We start from the raw sequence: 23,084 nt of genomic DNA on the forward strand, positions 1-23,084 counted from the left end.
ATCCTGTATGCAGAATGTCTGGATGTGTTCATTGGCTATAAAGAACACAGCCAGTCCCAAATCTCAGCCATTTTTTTCCCTCTGTCCAAGAGGCAAAGTATAGAATAAAACCCCACGATTAAAACTGGATATTATACTCACTGTGATAGAAGTCAGCAGAATAGGTACATGGACATGACCAACAGAACACACGCACACACCCTCCACCTCTGCTAGATACACACATGGACATGACATAGACCTCCACCTCTGCTAGATACATGGACATGACCAACAGAACACACACACACCCTCCACCTCTGCGGTCACAATGTGGTCCAGTGCACACCGAATGCCCATACCCTGCTTTGCAGTGATGTTCTTTGTGGGATCCAGCCATGAATGAGGCTTCCAAAGAATCTCTATGTGCTTGGAAGCTGGTCCCCTAAAGCCATTAGCAGCAGTGCCGCAGTAAGCCTGTCCGTTTCCGGTGGGCAGGGTGCCCAGACACAGGGACTGGACTCCTACAGCCCAGGCCTGCTCACACCCAACCACCCACAGCACAGATGTCTCTGGGCTCGCTATGAAGTTCATATGAGAAGGAGCCACAACACTCGGCTAAAGTCCAAGTACAAACTTTATTTTCTATTACAAGGAAATAGATAATAATTATAATAGTAAAATAAGGAGGAGGCCTCTCTGACACTTGGTTTTTAGAGTAAGCATGGGGCTAGGCCCTTGGTCCCAGTTAGGGCCGAGCCCAGGGAGTGGCAGGAGCGAGAAAAGGGGCTCGCTCAGACGTCCCTGTGGAGAGGGCAGTGAGGACAAAGGACTCATGATCCCCACCCGAAAGGAAGGCAGTGAAGCCAAATGCCAGGGTAGCAGCTCCCGGGGCAGCCCCCAGTGCGTGCAGCTCAGCCCGACTCACCTCCAAAGGCTGTGTCCCCAACATGTATTGCCACTGGCCTAAGCACCTTCCTGCAGAGGCCTGGAGCAGGAGTGGGCAGGGCAGGGCAGAGGTTACTCCAAAACAGCCAGTTATGCCCCCAAGGGAAGAAAATCACACTTTTACTCAGGAATATCAGGTTTCTAGAACCTTCCATCCCTTCCACCAGGACCATGTGGCACCCACGGGTGATAGTTACATCAAAGATGGAGTCCCAGTGGATCAAGAGACCATAACTCAAGTTTTACAGCTAAGGTCAAAACATTTCCGAACAGCTGCTCTGTAACCACCCCACCCCCCCAAACCCTCAAACCTCAGAGCACACTCTGAGAAGACAAAGTGGCCATAACCTAGAAAAAGTTGCAATCTGGAAACTGCCCTGCCCTGGAGCGTGTGCTCCCCATCAAGTGCTGTCATGCGCAGCAGGTTGGAACTCCATCAAGTTCTCTGGAGACTACTCCTCCTCCTCTTCCTCCTCTGCGTCCCCAGCACCCTGCTGCTTCGGGGGCTTTGCCTGTTGAACAAGGAGACAAAACAAGGAAATTGTGCGTGCAAAGTCAGAGCCTGCACCTTCCCTGACCATGTCCAGCTGCCCCTGCTCCCTGTGCCGACCCATCAAGGCCTTCAGCCATGCCCAGCCTGGCCCAGCCACACCATGTACCCCTGTCCAAGTCACCGACAGAATTACCTTCGCAGTTCTGTTCCGATAGTTGGCAGCTGCAGGGGTGGCCCGGGAGCTCCTGCCACCTTCACTCTTAGCACTAGAAGACAAGGAGGACGAGCTAGCTCCCAAGAAGCGAGCAAAACACAGAGGCCCTTCTGCAGCCAAGAAGGGGAGGCACCCCACAGGAAGCAAGGTCATCTTGGTGGAATCAGGTGGCACACACCCTCCCACGGGACTAAGCCACCCCCAGCTTGGCCCAGACTCTGCTCCCCAGGACTGACTCTCACCCGGCTCCGAGTCGCCCTGCGGGCCCACGGGACAAAGAGGACACCAGAGTTTCAGGGTAGGGGCTGCCAATGGGCTCAATCACTGGCACGTGCCCAGCAGCCACAGTCCCATTCTGGCTGCTTCGATTTTGCCCCCCAGTGTCCTGGCTGCCTGAGCTGAGTCTCGGCAAATGAGAAGGGCTGGTCTGGCCTCCAGGTCTACGGCCGGATGTCAACTTTGAGAGTCGGCTATAGGTAGTTGTCGTGTTGTTAAGAGGTCTGCTTGGGGCCAGAGAGTAGGTGGGCCCTTTAGCTGCTTCCTGCTTGATGTTCTCCACAAAGCCGGATGACAGGTCTCCTAGGAAGAGAAAACAGTAAAGGCTTCGGGGGAAGGTCTGCTGTTGCCACTGGGACTGGAGTCAGGGCACAAACAGGGCGAGTCTGGATAGAAGACTGCTCACCCCCCATTTAAGGAGAGCTGGAACCCCTTTGTCTACTTAGCACACATATCACCCGAGCTCTCACACACAGCTTCCTGAGTATTCAACAAACTGAACATGAAAACCTGAAAACGTTATTCATGTATTTCTTTTTTTTAAGATTTATTTACTTTTATCAGAAAGGCAGATTTAAAGAGGAGCGTTTAGCTGATCCAAAGCCAGAAGCCGAAAGTTTCTTTTGAATTTCCCACATGGATGCAGGGTCCCAAGTCTTTGGGCTGTCCATGACTGCTTTCCCAGGCCACAAGCAGGGAGCTGGATGGGAAGTGGGGCAACTAGAACACAAACCGAAGCCCATATGGGCTCCAGGTACACGCAAGGCAAGGATTTAGCCACTAGACTACTGCGCTAGGCCTGGAAACATCGTCATTTCTACGTGGCCATACAGTGGCAAGGCTTTCTAAACAGTTAACGTGCCTAGTCAGGAGGCCTTTAATAAATGCTAACTCTCTGTGCCCTGAGCACACCTGTGTTATCACCAGAAGCCCGCAGAGCTAGTAGCAAACCCTTATGTGCACAACAGGCTCCCTGCTTATTACTGAGCATTGAATACTGTGTCCCATGGCTATGCCCAATACTATCACCCTGAACACATATACTAGAAACTGCATAGTCTGATGTGGACATAAGCAGCCAGGGCTCCCCATGAGACCTGCTGCACTAGGTAACTCAAGATTCAGGTGGGGGCCTGGTACAATAGCCTAGCATCTAAAGTCCTCGCCTTCCACACACTGGGATCCCATACAGGTGCCGGCTCTAATCCTGGCAGCCCCACTTCCCATCCAGCTTCCTAAATGCCTTGGGAAAGCAGTCCAGGACAACCTAAGGACTTGGGACCCTTCACCTTGAGGAAGCTCCTGGCTTCAGATCAGCTCAGCGCCAACCACTGTGGACACTTGGGAGTGATTCATTGAAAAGAAGAGCTTCCTCCCTATTTCTCTTATCTGTATATGACTTTGCAATAAAAATAAATAAATCTTTATAAAAAAAGAAATAAAGATTCAGGTGAGCCCACATGAAGGTAGCAGTAGAGCGACAGGCAGGTGCAATGTCCTTCAGCCCGGGCTCATACCCTGGTGTCTGACACGCCTCCTCGGCAGCTCTGGGGAGGGGTCTGGAGGCTGGGAACTCCGTCCGGGCATCCTCTCTGACACATGGTTGTTTGCTGTGGCTGGACGTTGGTCACACTGGTCCTAGACAGGAAAAATAAGCATTAGCACCTCTGACCCAAGTCCTTTCTGAAAGAGGGAGCTGGGGAAAAGCACAGCTCATCTGAGTGGGACTGTGTCTCCCACTCAGAGCAGGACCAGGGAGCAAGTTCTAGCTGCAATGAGATTACCATTCCCTCAGCACCAAGAGCAGGTGCTGCCCGGGGTGGGAATGAAGGAAGTGCAGAGAGCAGCCCACCTTGGGACCAGTCGCCAATTTCAATCTCTCCCCCAGGAGACAAGCAATGAGCTACTTGATCCCAAAGCTGAAGTCTTGATTGGAATGCAATGCCAGATGTTGAAACCACAGCTGCATGGCATCATCACTGAGTCGCCGCCCGCTGAGGGGCGCCTCACAGGAATCAGACTGTGAAAGCTGAAGGGCTTCACCCGCTTACTCCAGCTGTCACATTCACAGGAGTCCCACTCTGGCTAAACCCTAATGCACAGCCAAAGCAGGCTCTCAAGTCTCCAAGGAAACCATGAGACAGGCAACCTGGTCAAAGGATTGCTTCAGCAGAGAGAGGCTGTTAACAGCTCCCGTCACCAGAGGCAGAGAATTCTGAAGACCTGTGGCACCACTGAGCTTTGAGGTGGTCCCTCACAGAAAAGGGCCAACCATCCATATGTGGATTCCTGATCAGGATGGAATGCGACTTAGAAGCCAAGGATTTATTCTCAGCTCCAGGGACCCCTACCTGATGATGGAACAGCACCTCCTCTTCCAGCTGCACCCCACAGAATTCACAGGGGATGATGACACTGTCCTCCACAGAGTGCGAACTGTTCAGGCCCATCAAAGTGCCCAGCTGGCTACTTGTAGCCTGCTGCAGAAAGTTCTGGAAGATGACATCAGAATCCTCCATCCCTCTGGGAGAAGAGCTGCCAGCATTGAGTGGTGGTAAGGCACGTGAAGGGTTACAGCTTGTCTTCCATTCAAAAACCATAGGTTAAAGAAAAAAAAAATCAGGGGTTAAGGAAAAAACCACATTCCTAAAAACATTTTCTAGAAGTCAGAAATTTTAATGTTGCTTAACGCTGAGCATTTTAAACATTTTAATGTTACTTTTTAAACATTTCAATGTTACTTTTAAGGAACTGTATTCATGTAATTATTCTTTTCAAACTGATTTGAAAGATTCAAGATTTTTCCTCCTCTCGTACAATAAAAAAAGGCCCAATTACTCTTTTTTTTTACTTTAAAGATTTATTTATTGGAAAGTCAGATATACAGAGAGGAGGAGAGACAGAGAGGAAGATCTTCCATCCGATGATTCACTCCCCAAGTGAGCGCAATGGCCGGTGCTGCTTTGATCCAAAGCCAGGATCCAGGAACCTCTTCTGGGTCTCCCACATCGCTGCAGGGTACCAAAGGTTTGGGCTGTCCTCAACTGCTTTCCCAGGCCACAAGCAGGGAGCTGGATGGGAAGTGGAGCTGCTGGGATTAGAACCAGTGCCCACATGGGATCCCGGAGCAGTCAAGGCGAGGACTTTAGCCACTAGGCCATGCCGCCGGGCCCCAATTATTCTTTAATATCCTTGTTAATGGATTATCACATACTGCTACCAAACTAAACACTACATGTATTCAAACCCTGAGGAAGGGAAGCTGCAGTGCACCACTGATACCACCATGATACCCCAGTTACGGGAATGCCAGGTAAGAGAAAGTGGCTCCCTCCACCAAGTAATTCTCAAACTCACACGGCTGCACAGGAGAGGCTCCTAAAGGGCTCAGTAACTAACAAGCATCAGGCACTTTCACACCGGCGAAGAGCTCTCTCCCTAACCATGCCTTCCCACTAGATAATGCAAATTATAAAGGTTACACAGTATTTTCTGTTAAAAAGGTTTTTTTTATGATTTATGTGAAAAGCAGAGTTGTAGAGAGAGGGAGAGAGAAAAATCTTCAGTCTTCTGGCTCAATGCCCAAATGGCCAAGCCAGCCAGAGCTGGGCCAGGATGAAACAGGAGCCAGGAAGCTAGCCCTTGCTCCCTTTCTCCCCCTCCCTCACCCTCTCTTTAGTTCTTTTAAATAAGGACATCTTTAAACAACAACAACAACAAAGGGGCCAGCACGGTTGCACAGTGGCTAAAGTCCTACTGTTGCATGTACCAAAATGTCCTGTGAGTGCTGGTTCATATCTTCCCATTTAGCTCCCTGCTTGTGACCTTGGGACCCTGCACCTGTGTGGAAGACCTGGAAGAAGCTCCAGGCTCCTGGCTTCAGATAAGCTCAGCACCAGCTTTGGGGCCACTTGGGGAGTGAAACAACGGATGAAGGATCTTCCTGTCTCTCCCTCTTCCTCCTCTCTGTATATCTGATTTTCCAATTAAAAGAAAAAACAAAACCACTAACACAGCTGAAGAGCCGAGTGACCTTAACACCAGCACGGGTGCTGCTCCCGAGAGCCGCGGGGAATGGCGCACACCTGATGGTCGATCAGCAGCTCCTCTGGGTAGAGCTCCTCGCAGAACTCACAGGGCAGCACGGTCTCATCAGCAGCACCTAGGGCCACACAGACTCAGTGAGCAAAGGAAAACCTCATTTCCATCATTTATTCCCTGACTTCCACTGTCATTCCTTAGATAATGGCAACTCGTGGGCTATTAACTCCGCAGGAAAAAAAAATTATCCAAGACAGAAACCCTACACAGAAATTTTCAGAAGTAAGATTTACTTACCACCAATTTTCAGAGAGCAATCTTCTCTTACCCCTACTAAGTAAGGAAGATTTAAACGTGTAGTGATCTTGGGCATTTATCTAAATATATCCCACATATCATTTCGATTCTTGGCAAAAACTTAAAAAGTGAATTTTACATTTTTATCACTGTGGATAACCAAATTTGAGAGTATTTAGAAGTAACTTGACTAGGAGGCAGCACCGTGGCACAGTGAATTAAACTTCCACCCATGGCACCAGCATCCCATATGGGAGCCTTCTCCAGTCCCAGCTGCTCCACTTCCAGCAGAGCTCTTGTCTGAGAGAAAGCAGAGGAGGACGACCCAAAACTCTGGAACCCTGCACCAGCATGGGAGACCCAGACTCCTGGCTCCTGGCTTCAGCTCAGCTCTGGCTGTTGCAGCCATTTGGAGAACAAACCAGCTGATAAGATCAATTAATCGATATCGCCTCTATAATTTTGTCTTTCAAACAAAACATCAATTTTTTTTAAAGCAATGACTAAAAGTAACTTAACTGAAGAAATAAACACATTTTGACTCACAAACGGCCGAACACAACACATGGAGTAACTGCTGACCAACTGGGAGGGCGAGCAGTGGAAGGAGGTAGAAACCCATGGCGCAACAGTAGCCACAGCCTCCCCCCCGTACACCAGCTACAAAGCTACAAACAAAAACCAAAAAAGTTTTCAAGGACATTATTCGCAAGCAAGGAATTCATGCTACATTGCCTGGTGTAAGCTCAGTGCTGTGTGGATGAAGCTTGTTCCTAAAGAACATGTGAGGCAGCCTTCAGGAATCCAATGCTGTGTCTTCAACACACTCAGACGATACAGGAGGAAACTACAGAGCGAGGGCTATACCACAATTCACTAGACTACTGTGACAATTAAAGAAAAAAAATATTTATTGGAAATGGGGTTTCTCCAAATAGCTACAACTGGGGCTGAGCCAGGCCAGGGCCAAGATTCAGGAGCTTTTTCTGGTCTCCCACCCAGGCACTAAGAACTTGGGTCATATCCCATTGCTTTCCCAAGCACATCAGCAGGGAGCTAGACTGCAGGTGGAGCAGCTGGAACCACACACTGGACTATATAAGGGATGTTGGCTTAATTTACTATGGCAAAACACCAGCCTCTATTTTCACAATTAAAAAAATAAGATGGGGGCCTAGCATGGCAGCTTAGTGACTAAAGTCCTCGCTTTGCATGACCAGGATCCCATAACAGTGCTGATTTATATCCCCCTGCTCCACTTCCCTTCCAGCTCCCTGCCTGTGGCCTGGGAAAGCAGCAGAGGATAGCCCAAAGCCTTGGGGCCCAGACATTCCTGGCTTTGGGTTGGCTCAGCTCTCGAATTGGGTGGTCAATTCCAGCCACTGAGGCCACTTGGGGGAGTGAACCAGCAGATGGGAGATCTTTCTCTGTATCTCCTTCTCTCTGTCAATCTGCCTTTCCAATAAAAATAAATCTTAAAAAAAAAAAAGCTAGGAGGGGAAGGCACTGTGGTACAACAGACTAAGCTACCGGTAGGATGACTGGCTCCCATAACGGAATACAAGTTCTAACTCCCAGGTCCTTCGCTTCCACTCAATTTCCTGCTGACACATCTTAGGAGGTGGCAGAGAATGGCTCACGTGCTTGGACCCCCGCCACCCGTGTGGGAGACCAGGATGGAGTTTTGGCCAGCTGGCTTCAGCCAGGCCCAGTGGTGAATGTTGTGGGCATTTGGGAAATATTTTTCTCTCTTTCTCTTCTCACTCTTTCAAGGAGATGAAAATAAAATAAACATTACAAAAAGGCTCAGAAAATCAAACAAAAATAACTATAAGGTAAGTTCTGGCTTGTTAAAATCTTTAAACATGTACAAATCATTTAAGCCGTAAAGGCCACCACAGAATAAGCAAACATACCCTTTATGTCACTCCGAGAATGGGCAGTACCATGAGGCTGGTCAGCTTCACATACGGCCCTCCAGAAGTCCTGCTCTGCCAGGCTGGAGGGCTGGCCTTCACTCTGCAGACTCAGGGCCAGCATGAAGTCCAAGTTTGCACTGTCTTCACCACCCTCTCTGTGGGGCTGTAGGCCTTTATTCCTTTCCTGTCGTTGCTGTTCTTCAACTAGGGAAAAAAAATCAGCCCTCAAGACACATTACAGCCCCTCCACTCAGTCAAGTCCCTGCCCGCAGAGGCATGCAGCACCAACAGCTCCAGCTGCGCCAGCACAGCACCATGGCTTGCACACTCTTAGGCCATCAAGTGTCATGAAAAAAGGTTCCATTACTCCGATTATATTATGAATGACTGATATTACTGCCACATAAGCTCTGCACTGTAAAAGAACTGTTTCAAGTGCAAGAACTAAAACTGATTTCAAATCTTGGCTCTACCACCCACCTACCCTCATAGGGCCTTGCGAGAATGAAATGCATATGTAAAGAACTTGGCCAATGCCTAAGGTTCAGAAGATGGGTTAGTTATTTGCAGCACTGCCACCATTACCCCCATCAACTCTCACTGTACCCCAAAAATGAGCAGATTGTCATTCCCATCTTACAGGAATGGTCAGGCTTTTATAAACACCATCGATTCGGTCCCAAAGCCCTGCTCCCACTGCACTAGGGTTTTGACATCATTCCAGTTTCCTGATCTCAAATACAACTTACATAGATTATTCTGAATCGGAAACTGGGTTGGCCCATTTCTTTGGTTGGCAGTCCTATTATGGAAAAGGTCTGATCCAAAGTCTCTCAGGGGCCTCCGGGACATTCTCACAGGCGGCTCTAAGGCTTCAATCTGTCTGAGGAGTTGGGATGCGACCCACATTCCATCTTGACCAAAGGCTGCATCGTAATCGTACACATGGGGAGACACGGCCGTGTCATTTCTCTTTTCCTCCCCTTCTCTCCCACAAACGTCAGGGTGCGTCTTCAGATCTTTCACAAGGACATTGCGCCCACAATTGCCACACAGTTCCGTGCGGGCACCGCAGTAATCTTCATGTTCCTTCAGCTTGAGAACACACAGTTCCAAATCACAGTGCTGGCAGACAGCGAGCCTCAGGGGGCACTCAGTCTCCTGTGACACACAGCAAGAATGCAGTTAAAAGAGCAGAGCTCCAAGAAGCTGCGCTTCAGTGGCGGTCAAGGAAAGCATACGATACCTAGGTCATGCCATCTGTGACCATGCTTTCACCAGACAGACCACATACACAATGGTGGTCCCATACAATCACAGACTGCCGATCGACACATGTTGGCTTGTTAAAGTACACCCACACTGTCTGTACAATAACGTGAACTAACAGATGGAATGGTCTTTGTCTCTCTCTAACTCTGTGTTACAAATAAATAAATGTTTAAAAAATAATAATAATAATAAACACTACTGGTTTAAGTTACTGAGCAAAGACCAAATAAGTACTGCCACATATTATAAAGTAAACAGCCCTAAGAAAATACCAGAACAATTGATAAAGTTTAAAATATTAAGGCAAAACAAAGAGCATTTTTAAAAAAAAGCTTGATAATAAATCTATGATCTGGGCCTGGCGCGGTGGCGCAAGTGGTTAAGGTCCTTGCCTTGCACGCCTGGGATCCCATATGGGCGCCGGTTCTATCCCGGCAGCCCCGCTTCCCTTCCAGCTCCCTGCCTGTGGCCTGGGAAGGCAGTTGAGGATGGCCCAAAAGCTTTGGGACCCTGCACCCGCGTGGGAGACCTGGAAAAGGCTCCTGGCTTCGGATCAGCACAGCATCGGCCGTTGCGCTCACTTGGGGAGTGAATCATCGGACGGAAGATCTTCCTCTCTGTCTCTCCTCTCTGTATATCCGCCTTTCCAATAAACAAATAATAAAAATAAATCTTTAAATAAATAAATAAATAAATAAATAAATCTATGATCTAAAATTGTCATAGTCCAGCTGCTGGACTATTAGGGAACACTTTGTATTTGTACCTTTGTAACAAGTGGTGTTATCAGTGGACTGCCAAAAATAGCTGGCAGAGCAGCCAGCACAAGTTGTTTCACATTGGAGTCAGAGAAACACTACCACTCATCTGACCTTACCCATCTCCTCCACAGAGACTACTGAATCGTGGCTCCAACCGGGATAATAACAGATGGCCAAGCCATTTACATTGTTGTTTTCTCTGTCAAGATCTATTTTAAAAATAAATAAGAAGGAGACAGAGAGAGGAAGATCTTCTGTTCAATGATTCAATCCCCAAGTGACCGCAAAGGCCAGAGCTGAACCATTCTGATCCAAAGATAGGATCCAGGAACGTCCTCCAGGTCTTCCACACGGGTGCAGGGTCCCAAGGCTTGGCCGTCCTTGACTGCTTTCCCAGGCCACAAGCAGGGAGCTAGACGGGAAGCGGGCTGCTGGGATTAGAACCGGCACCCATTTGGGATCCCAGTGCATTTAAGATGAGGACTTAAGCCGCTAGGCCACTGTGCCAGGCCCTCTTGTTCTCTTAACTGTGGGGTTATCAGCAGCTCTAATTTTCTACATTGAATATAAATTACCTTTTATAATTAAAGATGGTTGCAAACTAATAAAACTAGGTTACAGTTTAAACATCTATACAATAAAATACATAAATCTTAACAGCATTATAAACTTTTATATGTATATAATAGACATTCCCAGGTGACCACCATTTAAATAGCTGTGCATTTTTAATTGCTGAAATAAACTTGTTTTATCTTTGCTAGGGACTAAATGATACCATATTCTCTCTTACCAAATGGTGTCTGAGGAAGAGTTTCTTCAGGTTCGTTAGGGCCCAGTGTGTGCATTGCAGTGTGATGGGTAAACCCAAATCTGGCATCCCACAGGGAAACTGGCTCAAGTCCAGGCTGCTACACTTCTGATCTAATTCCTTATGAGCTGGGAAAAGCCACATGTTCGGACTCCTACCCACATGGAGCTCCTGGAAAAAGCTCCTGGCTTCAGCCTACCCGGCCCAGCGTAGGCCACTGCACCCACCTGGGAGGTGAACCAGCAGATAGAAGATCTCTCTCTCAGTGTCTCTCCTTTTCTAACTCTCAAATGAAACATATCAATCTTATACAAACATACACAAATGTTACACAAATGTTAATCCAAGTAATCAAGAATTCAAGCTGAGGGCTCAGCACTGCAGCATAGCATATAAAGCTGCCGCCTGTGGCCCCAGCATCCTATGTGGGTACCAGTTGCTCCACTTTTAATTCAGCTCCCTGCTAATGCACCTGGGAAAACAGCAGATGACAGGCTGTCTCGGACTACTGCACTCACACCGGAGACCAGGCTGAAGTTTCTGGCTCCTGGCTTCAACCTGGCTAAGCCCTCACCATGGCAACCATTTGGGGAGGGAACCAGCAGATACAGATCTGTTCCTCTTTCTCTCTCTTTCAAATAAATAAATCTTTAGTAATAATAATAATAAAGACTCGAGATGAAATTATCAGAGATGTAAGCCAGGCAGGCTGTGCTCTGAAGAGGATAGCTTACACCAACCAGGCCAGGCTTGGCATCAAGCTCGGAGCAGCCGCCAGTCACCCACAGAAGTGACTCTGAGGCCTAAGCAAACACAGCACTGTACTCACAGCTGGCCACAGCTCACCCGTCAGAGCCTCACACAGCCTTTGAGAGGCTGTCAGGGTGAGAGCTAACAGAGAACAAAGGCTCAACCACATTGGTTCAGGTCTGAACTGGGCCTATAATCTGCACAGAATGGTCCCAGGCACACTCAGTCCTTCACCAGGGCAAGACGACTAACCTCATGCTGCTTTAGCAATCTCCTTTCCAACTTCTTGTTACACTTGCAGGTGACCTAGGGTAAAAAACTGAGAATGAATAAACTGGCTTCGCGACAGCATACCATTTGTTAGCACAAAAGTATAAAACATGGATGAATAATGGCGACTCCAATACATTTTGCACATCCGGGTACTGAATTCACCTGGCAGTGTTCTGCAGCCATGTGCGTCTCCATGTCCGATTTGGGAAAGGGTTCTGTGCAGACGGGACACACACCAATGTTCCTTTGACAGTGGATCTCATGGATGGTAAAATTAAACACAGGAATTTCTTTTTTACTATGGAAAAAGGTCAAAGAAAAGGACAAGAATTACTGAGGAATCCACGTCTTTTCTCACACATCAGTCACATCAAAGGGAAATCTGCCCTGTACAGTCTTTGGTCTCTATGATCTCTCCCTAATTAACACCTTGTCTCTAAACTCTCTCACTGTCTTCGAACCGACTCAGACTCCAGGAAAGCAACCTCTCTCTCTCTTCCCCTTCCCGGCTACTCTCCCTGATCATGGCCCTCGTGTGCCTGTACTGCTTACCTTCTGGATAAACCTTATCATTCTCAACAGAACAAGCAGGTCCTGAAGGCTATCCCTGGGCAGCGCTCTGAGCTAGGAGAGCTATGAATCTCCTCTGGAGGCAGTTTCACTTTTTCGAAGTCAGATTAATCACAACCAACAAATACCAACAAATACCAAAAGGTAGGCTTTTCCAAAATCATCCGTGAAGCAAAGGAGACACTCCAGGATCACAAGCAGAAAACAGCCGACAACTTATTTCTACTTATTGTCTCAAAGTAGATTAGGTTCATTAAACTTTTTTTTCCTGAGTGGTAAAACCAGAACTAATTCACTCACTTTTTTTTTTATCATTTGTGCTTATTTAATAACCCAAGGATCAAATCTGAAAAGAAATCAAATAGAAAGGAAAGCAAGGGCCCCTGCGCAGTAGCCCAGTGGCTAAAGTCCTCGCCTTCCATGCGCTGGGAACCCATATGGACATCGGTTCTAATCCTGGAAGCTCCACTTCCCATCCAGCTCCCTACCTGTGGCCTGGCAAAGCAGTCAAGGACGGCCCAAAGCCTTGGGACCCTGCACTCACGTAGGAGACCCAGAAGAAGCTCCTGGCTTCAGACTGGCTCAGCTCCAGCCGCTTGGGGAGTGAATCATCAGACAAAAGATCTTCCTCTCTGTGTCTCCTTCTCTCTGTATATCTGATTTTCCAATAAAAAATTAAAAAAAAAAAAATCTATTCCCCATCTAAGCACAATGGCCTGAAGCCAGGACCCTGGAACTCCATCTATGTCCCCCTCACAGGTGGCAGAATTCTGAGTACTTGGCCCATCAGCTGATGACTTCCCAGGCACATTGAGCAGTGAGCTAAATCAAAAGTGAAGCAGCTGAGATTTGAACCAGTGCACATATGCTGATGCCAACATTCTGGCTTAATCCCCGAGCTGGCATGGAAAGTACCGATTTTAAGGGAAAGTGTTAAAAACTTTTAAACTTTTAAATTTAATAATGAGGCTAAAGGCCTCACCTTGAACGTGCCAGGATCCCATACGGGTGCCGGTTCTAATCCCAGCAGTCCGCTTCCCATCCAGCTCCCTGCTTGTGGCCTGGGAAAGCAGTCGGGGACAGCCCAAGGCCTTGGGACCCTGCAGCCATGTGGGAGATCTGGAGGACATTCCTGGCTCCTGTCTTTGGATCAGAATGGTTCAGCTCTGGCCTTTGCGGTCACTTGGGGATTGAATAATCAGATGAAAGATCTCCCTGTCTGTCTCTCCTCCTCTCTGTATATCTGCCTTTCCAATAAAATAATAATAATAATAATAATAATAATAATGAATAAATCTTAAAATAAAAAGAAAACCTTAAAAAAACTTTTTAAATTTAGGGGCTTGCATAGTTAACCATCTGCCTATGGCACTGTGGCATAGCACGCTAATCCTCTCGCATTTCATATGGACACATTCCAAATGCATCACTTCTGATCCAGCTCTGTGCAGTGGACGATGACTCAAGTCCTTCAGCCCCTGCACCCATATGGGAGACCAGGTGGAAGAAGCTCCTGGCACCCAACTTCAGACTGGCTCAGCTCCTGCCACTGCAGCCATTCGGAGAGTGAACCAGAAGACAGAGGCATGCTCTCGCTCTCATTCTCTCTCTCCCCCTCACTCTCTTCCCTCCCTCCCTTTGTAAGTCTGACTTTCAAGTAAAATAAATGAAATTTTTCTAAAAGTATTTTTTATGGGGTGGATGCCTGTGAGGTCAGCAACAGATGGTCCAAGTGCTTGGGCTACTTGCCAATCATGTGAGAGACCAGAATGAAATTCCTGGCTGCTGACCTCAGCCCGGCCCAGTCCTCCCTGTCACAACTACTTGGGGGAATCCAGAAAACAGAAGGTAAGTCTTTTTCTCCCTTTGTTTCTGCTCTTTTTTCTCTTCCTCTCTCACTACGCCTTTCAAATAAATGAAACTTAAAAATCTTTTTAACTGCCAAACTTTCTACCAAACATTCCAACCACACAAAATCAACAAGTTTTCATCCTATCAACAAAGCAAATGAAAACATTTAAGTAAGATAAAAAAGAATACAATTCTGCAACTAGACAAAACTGCTGAAGGCCAAGAACAACAAGCAGGCTAAAGGGCGAGGCAAGGCTTCTAGAAAAATTCCCTAAAACCTTCCAACACCAACACCAGACATCAGTTCTTTAATGGAGTGGCAGCCTCAGAACACTGGTGTTTCATCATCCCTGAAGCAGACAATGATGAAGGGTAAGAGCCTATTGCAAAACATCTTTAGTCACAATCTACTTCTCCTCCTGAAGGGCTGCTGGCTCTAACTTCAGTCAGATGTCCCAGAATGCTTTAATTTTTTTCAGGGAACCAGAATGACAACATGGCTCAAATGACTAAACTAGTATAAGCAAGCACAATGACTAAAATTTGAAGCCTGAAATTTACACAGGGCTACTTAAGTACAAATCTATATAGACTCCGTTAGCTCCCACACTAATCTGCTTTTTTCCCTAAATAAATTGCCCTGGCTTTGAATAACCTTCAGTTTCTACTGGCTTCCCATTAACTCACTCTTTTTAACTCCCTTAGCACAATTCTTTACATAATGTCCTAGGCTTGTGATTCCTTCAAATTGGATGAAGCTAAACAGCTGAAATGATGGCGACAGTAGCAAACACACAGAAATACCCTGTAAGGCAATGACATCTTAATCACATGCAGGGAAAACATATTTTGACTAAAAGTTGCTCTAATTACATCCTAATCCAGCCAAAATATAGGCTGAGAAGAGAGGAAAAAACAATCACAAAAATCAAAATTTTCACCAATCTATATCAAACTGCCATTCTTATCCAACATCTAACACCTACCACTTATATCATTTATAGGTCAAACATAACATACACAACTCTTTGCTTTTACTTTAGCTTTCTAATCAAATATCAGATAAGGTCTTCAGAAATCCCCCACCACAAACGTGACCTCGTTGCCTAGGCTTCATGTCGGCAGGACAGAACTGCCCTTTCCCATCACTCAGATAGGTTAGAAATGTAGAAATAGAAAGCTTAACCTTCACATCTCTGCCAAGTTTTTAAAACTTTGTGACCCACAAAATAAATAACAATCAAACTTGCCTGTCTTAAGAGTTTAACGTGGCCCAGCTCCCCTGTTTTGAAGCTGAGCTGATACGGCCGAACTACTGTTATTACATAGCTGACTCCCTAAATCCTAGTCCTACCCAACCCCAAGACAGCCACACCAGCCATTCAGTCTTGCCACATACTCCCAAAATAATAACTTAGTCCATTTTATCTATTACTATTTATTTTCCTTATTATATAAAAAGTTAAGGTGATATTTTCAGATATGTAAAAAATAAGTTCCATTATTTGAAGGTTAAAAAAAAAAAAAGTGAGGTTCCAAAGCCGCTCAATGGCTTCCCTGAAGGCAGGAACCAGGACAGGTGTGTGGCGCAGCAGGTGTGTACCACAGCCACACTCCGTATCTGAGAGATAGGCTGGAGTCCTGGCTACTCCATGCTCTCAATGCAGCCCCCTACCAATGTGCCTGAAAACAGCGGATGACCCAAGAACTTGGGTTCCTGGCACCCATCTGGGAGATGTGAAGAAAGTTCCTGGCCTCTAGCACAGTTCCTGGCTCTAGCACAGTTTTGACTTCTGCAGGCACTTGGAAAGTAAACCAGAAAGAGCAAGAAGCCAGCAATCAGAAAACTGACTACTACTTAATCCCATCACTCCACTCCCCGAAACCAACCAGCTTGTCCAATCACCAAAACAAAGCAATTCCACCAGTTAAAATGTTCCAGGCCCATGCATCTGCACACTATGCTATATGGCTCTAATTTAACTTGCCAATAAATAAATCAACTCACTGCATTTCAAAAACATTTTTTTAGATCTAATTTCTTACCAGTTGCTACACAATCGGGTATCCTGGTTGTCTGGAAATTCAGCCATTTTCAGCTCTTCCTGTAACTATAGCAGAAGTATAAACTACTTCAGTTTCATTTCTGGTTTAAGGATGACATTTAAGGATGACATTCAAAAAAACAAAATAATACACAGAATGTGTCAGCAAAACAACCACAATAAGGAATTTTACTCAACACTCAACATCCTTGGTGTGTTCCTTATTTTTAAATATTCTATTGGAAAATAACAAAAATGGTACATTTTCTTACACCCTTCACCCAATTTCCATAATATTAACATGATTAAAGATCACAGAACAGTTCTCACAAATAGGAAATTGTCACTAACACTAATAACTATTTACAGGTCTTTCTAAAACGTCCCCAACCATCTCACCAAGACCAGGATTCAATCCAGGATCACTCACTGCATTGAGCTTTTTTTTTTTTTAATCTCCCATGATCCAGGGTATGTCTTCAGTCTTTTACCTTTCAACATTTTATTCAACACACTGACTGGTTATGTGGTAGTAAGGCACTCAGTGAGGGTTGTCAGATGCTTCCTCAGGACTGAATTCAGGAACACACATTTGGGCAAGAAAACCACAGCAGTGATGCTGTGGCCACTCTGGGGCGCTCCATCCCAAGACACCTGACAGCGACAGCCTCGGTATTACAGGTGGTATTACAGGTGGCTGACACGGTGTCTCTTTTCTGTAAAAATTTTCTTTCTTTTAAACAAAACACAAATGCAGAAAGCAAAGCACTGGCAAGTTTACTGCCAGTATTTACTTCAGAGTATTCTCCTCCGTGACGCAAAGATGAATATAAATACAGACTTGCAACAGGGCCCTTTAACTGTCACTTTTCAGCATATACTATTCATTCATGAAGAGCCGTGTGCCACTGTGCCCAGCTAGGCAGGCAGAGTACTTTGCAAACATGTCTGACGAAACACAGTGATTTCACGGACAAGACCAACAATAAGCCAAAAAAGTAAATACAACGTAAGGTACTTTGGTGGAAAAGCACACAGATGAATGGGATGGGACAGAGAGAAAGCTGCTTTAGGTGACCTCTCCTGTCACTCTCCCACTCTCAAATACAACCTTTTTGTTAATTTTTCTTAAGCATTTATGTACTTATTTGAAAGGCCTACAGAAAGGAGAGACAGGGATCTTCCACCCACTAACTCAGTCCCCCAAACCACCACCACCAGGCCGGAAGTCAACACCAGCCATCCAGGCTTCCACGGGAGCCGGCTCCCCCTGCTTTCCCAAGCACTTCAGCAGAGAACTGGGTTGGAGGTGTGGCAGCCAGACTAGACCCCGCAGTCCTATGGGGACTCGGTGCCACAATGCGAGTCCTAGTACACAGTTGTTACACTAAGACCTCAAGCACAAGGTCAGCTTTGCAAACACAGAAAGGAAAGGTGGGACGGGCGGGGGCAGAGCTAGTCAAACCACCACCTGCACTGCTGGCATCCATATGGGATGGCTACTCCAGTCCCGGCTACTCCACTTCCAATCCAGTTTCCTGCTAAAGCGCTTAGGAGATCCCTGGAAGATGGGCCCAGAAATTGGGGCTCCGCATCCTCACAGGAGACCCAGCAGAAGCTCCCAGCTCGTGGTTTCTGACCCAGTCCCAACCGTATGGGCCATTCAGGGAAAGAATCAGCGCTGGAAACTCTGTCTGCCTTCCAAATATTTAAAAAAAAAAAAAAAAAAAAAAAAAGAGAGAGAGAGAAGAAAAAGAAAAGGGGGATACTGCTCAACAGTAACTACTAGAAGGTTTTAAACTAGGACATGACACCCCCTCCCAAGCGAAATGTGAACCAGGCACGGGAAGCTCCCACGTTTGAAAACAAGCTAGTTCAGGCTCCATTCCAGCTCGAGAAACGGCCAAGTTGAAAAACTACGGCCAAAGCCTCCGGGGAGGGGAGTGGCCGCTCTGCCGGCTGCCAGCTCCGCGCTCCAGCCCCGGGAAGCCTCGACCCCCGCGGGCCTCCGAGCCGCAGCTCTCCCGAGGCTCCCGGGCCGGGGCCGGCCGAGAGCTCGGGAAGGGCTCCGGCACACAGCCGCTCAGGCCGCCGGGCGCCCGTCGGGGCTCGGCCCCGCAGGTGTCAGCGGTTAACGTCCCCTCGGCTTCCCTCCCCCGCCGACCCCGCTGGGCTCCGACCGCCCACCGTGCCAGCGGCTCCGGCTCGGGCGAGCGGCGCCCCCGACGCCCAGCTCCGCCGCCTCCCGCGCCCAGGGCCTGGGGTCGAGGCCGCTGAGGGGGTGGCGCCGTGCCGAGCGAAAACGCGGCCTCCGGGCGGACGCCTTCCCCTCGCGAGCGCGACCCCCCTCGCCCACGCACCCCCCTCGGGCGAGACGCCCGCCTCGGCCCCAGCTGCAGGCCTCGGAACGCGCCCCAGACGGGGGCCTGCCTCCACCACCTCACCCGGAACGAGACGTCGGACGTCGACGGGCCGGGTTCGCCTCAGACACCGACCCCTCGGCCGGCCCCTCACACGCCGAACAACGGCCCCCAAGCGCAGCCTCACCACTTCCGACCGTCGCGCAGGGGCGCGCCTATTCGCCGGGGGGCGGCCCTGGCCGCGCGGCCATTGGCTAGCACCGCTGTCGCTCGCAGGGCCCCACCCACTGCGCGCAATTGGCTCCGTGGAGCACGAGGGGGCGTGTCCCTGCAGGGCTCAGCCCGGGCGAATCTGGCGCAGAGAGCTGACCCGGTAGCCCCCGGCTGGCTGGAGGCAGCCGCTGCCCAGGATCGAGGCTAGCAGGGTCTGCATGAATAACACCGCGCAAACATTACTAATCTGCCTTATATATCCAGACAATGACATCTGTTCTCTCGTCATGGACCGTTAATACCTATTACTCATCCCTGTTGCTGTTAGAATGCCCTTGGGCTAAACTTCTGCAAGGCTCTGAACACTTTGCTTTTACGGCAGCCGAAATGTGAGCGTCCAAGCCCGAGTGCCACGTCCTCAACTTGTTGCCTGAACTTCTGAGCGCTGCTTCCTTAGAGAATAAAACGGGAGCAATGTTCAGAGGTACAGGTGTCTGGAAAATAAATAAATAAAATGGGAAGAAAAATTAAATAAGTATGTGCTATCACCCAGCACATACTACAAACAGGACAGCAATTTAAAACTATGCTACTGTTCTTTTTTTTTAAGATTTATTTTATTTTTATTTCATTTTTTTTTAAAGATTTATTTTTATTATTTTTTATTGGAAAGGCGGATATACAGAGAGGAGAGACAGAGAAGAAGATCTTCTGTCCGATGGTGGCTGGTGCTGCTCCCCATCAGGAGCCAGGAACCAGGAGCCAGGAACTTCTTTAAGGCCTCTGATGCGGGTGCAGGGTCCCAAAGCTTTGAGCCATCCTCGACTGCTTTCCCAGGTCACAAGCAGGGAGCTGGATGGGAAGCAGGGCCACCAGCATTAGAACCGGCACCCATATGGGATCCCGGCAGGTGCGAGACAAGAATTTTAACCACGAGGCTAATGTGCCAGGCCCAGGACTTGTACTGCTTATAGTACACAATTTTGTAAGCAGACTATTTGCAAAAGCATGAAATGAATGCTCCTAATTCATGCAAAAATGAATCTCTTACATACAGAGTATCAATGAGATGCAGTTTACTGTTTTGATTTAACTATTTTCTCATTTTTTAAGATTTTATTTTTTTATTGGAAAGGCAGATTTATGGAGAGAAGGAGAAAGAAAGATTCTCTGTCTGCTGGTTTACTCACAAAATGGCTGCAATGTTCAGAGCTGAGTTGATCTGAAGTTGGGAGCCAGGAGCTTCTTCCAGGTCCACCATGTGGGTGCAAGGTCCCAAGGCTTTGCACCATGTGGGTGCAAGGTCCCTCTACTGTTTTCCCAAGCCATAAGCAGAGAACTGGATGGGAGGTGGAGCAGCCGGGACATGAACCAGCACTCATCTGGGATCCTAGCACATGGAGGTAGAGAGTTAGACAATCGAGGCATTGCACAGGGCCTACAATTCCACATTTTAGAACTTGCGTATAATGTTGTATGCCTTATGTTTGAATAACCCACGACACGATTATATTTTCCTTTAGTTTTTCTTTCAATTTTATAATGTGTATTTAACAATATTAAGGACTGGCATAGTGGCAGAGCAAACTAAGCCTCTGCCAATGGTGCCAACATCTCATATGGACTAATCCAGTCAAGGATGGCTCAAGTCCTTGGGTCCCTGCACCCATATCGGAGACCTGGAAGAAGTTCCTGGCCTTGGATCAGAATTACTGTGCTGTGAGGATTAGTTCAGTGTTTGAACCACTTTATGTACCCCAGAGCACCCAACCTCAAAAAGCACACCTGATTCTGGTGTCATGACCCAAATATTCCTGATGGACTCTGGCAGAGTTGTGGCTGCTGCAGCACTCCGACAAAGCCCAGGGTTTAGTGTTGCCTGCCCTGCTCTCCCCACCCAAAGCCAGTGCCCTGCCAGATCTGGGGGAGAGGTACCCTCTTCCCTAGCCAAGGCTGCCATGACCAAGTCTGGGAAACCAGCATGAGCTCCCCACCACCTCCTACCTCCCATCCCTGTTGTCCCAAACTGTCTTCTATCCCCTGTTCCTCCAGCCTCACACCCGCTTGTCCCTCCCAGCCCCAGCCTTCCAGCCTGCTAAGGTGAAGGTTTTTTCCTGATGAAAAGCAGTTTTGTTTGTGGTTCAAGAAGCCAACTCCCTTCCCTCTCTGGCTCCTCCACAGCTGCTAGCAGAGTCACAGATTCCTGGCCTGGTTCCTGGCAGAGCCTGGGACACGCGCAAGGCATGCCACTCGTCCCTGTTCTGTTACATCAAGGTGCTCCTGATTTGTATCTCGGCTTTCTTCTGTTGATGTGCTGCTTCAGAACAGACATTCAACAGCGGACTTCAAGACGCGGTTCTGTTTTGTTTGGCAAGAACCAAATCTGTCCTCACCGAGTTGGACTCCTTGTTGACATTCCATCCTACAGCCATCTTGGGCTGCTCTGGGGGCTTTTATGTCAGGGCTTGATTTAGTTGCTGTTAAATACCTGCATATTTTCATGTACTTGAAAGGCACAGTGACAGAGAAGTGTGACAGCTTCATCCACTGGATCACTTCCCCAAATCCTCACAACAGCAAAGAGCCGCACCAGGATGAAGTCATGAGTCAGGAATTCCATCCGGGACTCCCACGTGGATGGCAGGGGCCCAAACACTTGAGCCATCCATCACCTGCTGTCTCCTGGGATGCATTAGAAGGAAGCTGGATCTGGGATACAAGCATCCCAAGTGCAGGCTTAACCAACTGCACCACAACGTGTACCCCTTGCCTGCTACTGCTCATGTGCAGTGAGAGGCAATTCAGGCAGTGAGTGAGTACCAGCTGCCTGATGCTCAGTAAGCACCCTGTCCCGGATGCTTCTCCCTCTCCCTCTCAAATACCACTGGTAGGAAGGGATTTTTATGTTTGTGTTTTGATTTGTTTGAAATATTTTTAACCAAAGATGTATTCAATCCTTTACTTAAAAACATTTCATTTGAGCTGGCACATGAAGCTGCTGCCTGCAGCACCGCTATCCCAAATGGGTGCAGTTCGAGTCCCTGCTATTCCACTTCCTGATCCAGAAGCTGGAAATTCCATTTGGGCTTTTACATGGGTGATGTCGAGGACTTGAGCCACCATCTATGCTTTCCAGGCACGTTCACAGGGAAGAGCCGCAGGAGAAACGGAATAGCTGGCACCCAAACCAGAACAGGGGAGCAGGGGTTAGCCTGCTGTCCCCCAGCACAGGTCCATTCCATTTGGCTTATTTCCAGTTTCACCCGAGTAGAAAGAATCTTGTTTTGGATTACACGAGACATGAGTTTCTGGTGGGGATGTACTCAAGGGTGAAATTGCTGGGCTGGGCTAAGGGTATGTGCTGTGGTTTAACTAGGGTTTGTCCCCTTACAAAACTCACAGTGGGGCTTAATCCACGCTGAAAGGAGTCAAGGAAGTAAACTTTCTTCAACTGCAGTGTCCAGGGTGGGGATGATGAAATCATAGGGTGAGTCCTCCTGCCTGAGTTCTGCAGGCTTTGTGAGAACAGGGAGCGACAGAGGACACTCCCTGATCTGTGCACCTCGAAACCCTGCCAGCAACACTACCACCAGCAATGGTCCTCTGACCTTGGACCAGAACTATGGGTCAAATTTTTTTTTCCTTTTTTCCAACACACTTGTTCCATGATATTATTAGAAGCGAAACAAAACAAAACAAAACCTAATTTTGTAGACTTTCATTTAACTTTTAGTTGTTAAAAATTCTAGCTACAGGCCCAGCACAGTGGCTTAGTGGCTAAAGACCTCACCAAGAACATGCAGGGATCCCATATGGACAGCCAAAAGCCTTGGGATCCTGAACCTGCGTGGGAAACGTGGAGGAAGTTTCTGGCTCCTGGCTTCGGATTGGCTCAGTACCGGCCATTGCGGTCACTTGGGGAGTGAATCATCGGACAGAAGATGTTTCTCTCTGTTTCTCCTCCTCTCTCTCTATATATATATCTGACTATGCAATGAAAATAAATAAATC

General features: G+C 47.8%; 1 protein-coding gene across 3 annotated transcripts; it reads right to left on the minus strand.

Annotated features, from left to right (window-relative positions):
• Window positions 1-600: 600 nt before the first annotated feature.
• Window positions 601-19,040, minus strand: TRAFD1 (TRAF-type zinc finger domain containing 1). Of its 3 annotated transcripts, none has more exons than XM_040986971.1 (12): window positions 18,945-19,040; window positions 16,502-16,560; window positions 12,197-12,332; window positions 12,014-12,067; window positions 8,917-9,328; window positions 8,165-8,371; window positions 5,996-6,072; window positions 4,262-4,492; window positions 3,428-3,548; window positions 1,877-2,213; window positions 1,614-1,686; window positions 601-1,439 (listed from the first exon to the last, which is right to left on the minus strand). In XM_040986971.1, the coding sequence occupies exons 2-12, from the start codon at window positions 16,546-16,548 to the stop codon at window positions 1,380-1,382; spliced, it is 1,755 nt and encodes a 584-aa protein (XP_040842905.1). In that variant the 5' UTR covers window positions 16,549-16,560; window positions 18,945-19,040; the 3' UTR covers window positions 601-1,379. The 3 variants fall into 3 exon arrangements, with proteins under 3 accessions (XP_040842905.1, XP_040842903.1, XP_040842904.1); XM_040986969.1 differs by having other exon boundaries at window positions 16,502-16,566; XM_040986970.1 differs by lacking the exon at window positions 18,945-19,040 and having other exon boundaries at window positions 16,502-17,149.
• Window positions 19,041-23,084: the final 4,044 nt, after the last annotated feature.

The sequence above is a fragment of the Ochotona curzoniae genome, unplaced genomic scaffold (genome assembly GCF_017591425.1).
Source record: "Ochotona curzoniae isolate NIBS_2020 unplaced genomic scaffold, NIBS_Ocur_1.0 contig_46, whole genome shotgun sequence".
Lineage (NCBI taxonomy): Eukaryota > Metazoa > Chordata > Mammalia > Lagomorpha > Ochotonidae > Ochotona > Ochotona curzoniae.

Bases quoted from the DNA above. Each gene is read 5' to 3' on its own strand.
- TRAFD1 (XM_040986971.1), bottom strand. From the start codon at position 16,548: ATGGCTGAATTTCCAGACAACCAGGATACCCGATTGTGTAGCAACTG. The intron at 2,214-3,427 runs GTATGAGCCCGG...TTCTCTTCCTAG, and splicing joins GAGGCGTGTCAGACACCAGG to GAGACCTGTCATCCGGCTTT. The intron at 1,687-1,876 runs GTGAGAGTCAGT...CTTGTCTTCTAG, and splicing joins GCAGGGCGACTCGGAGCCGG to TGCTAAGAGTGAAGGTGGCA.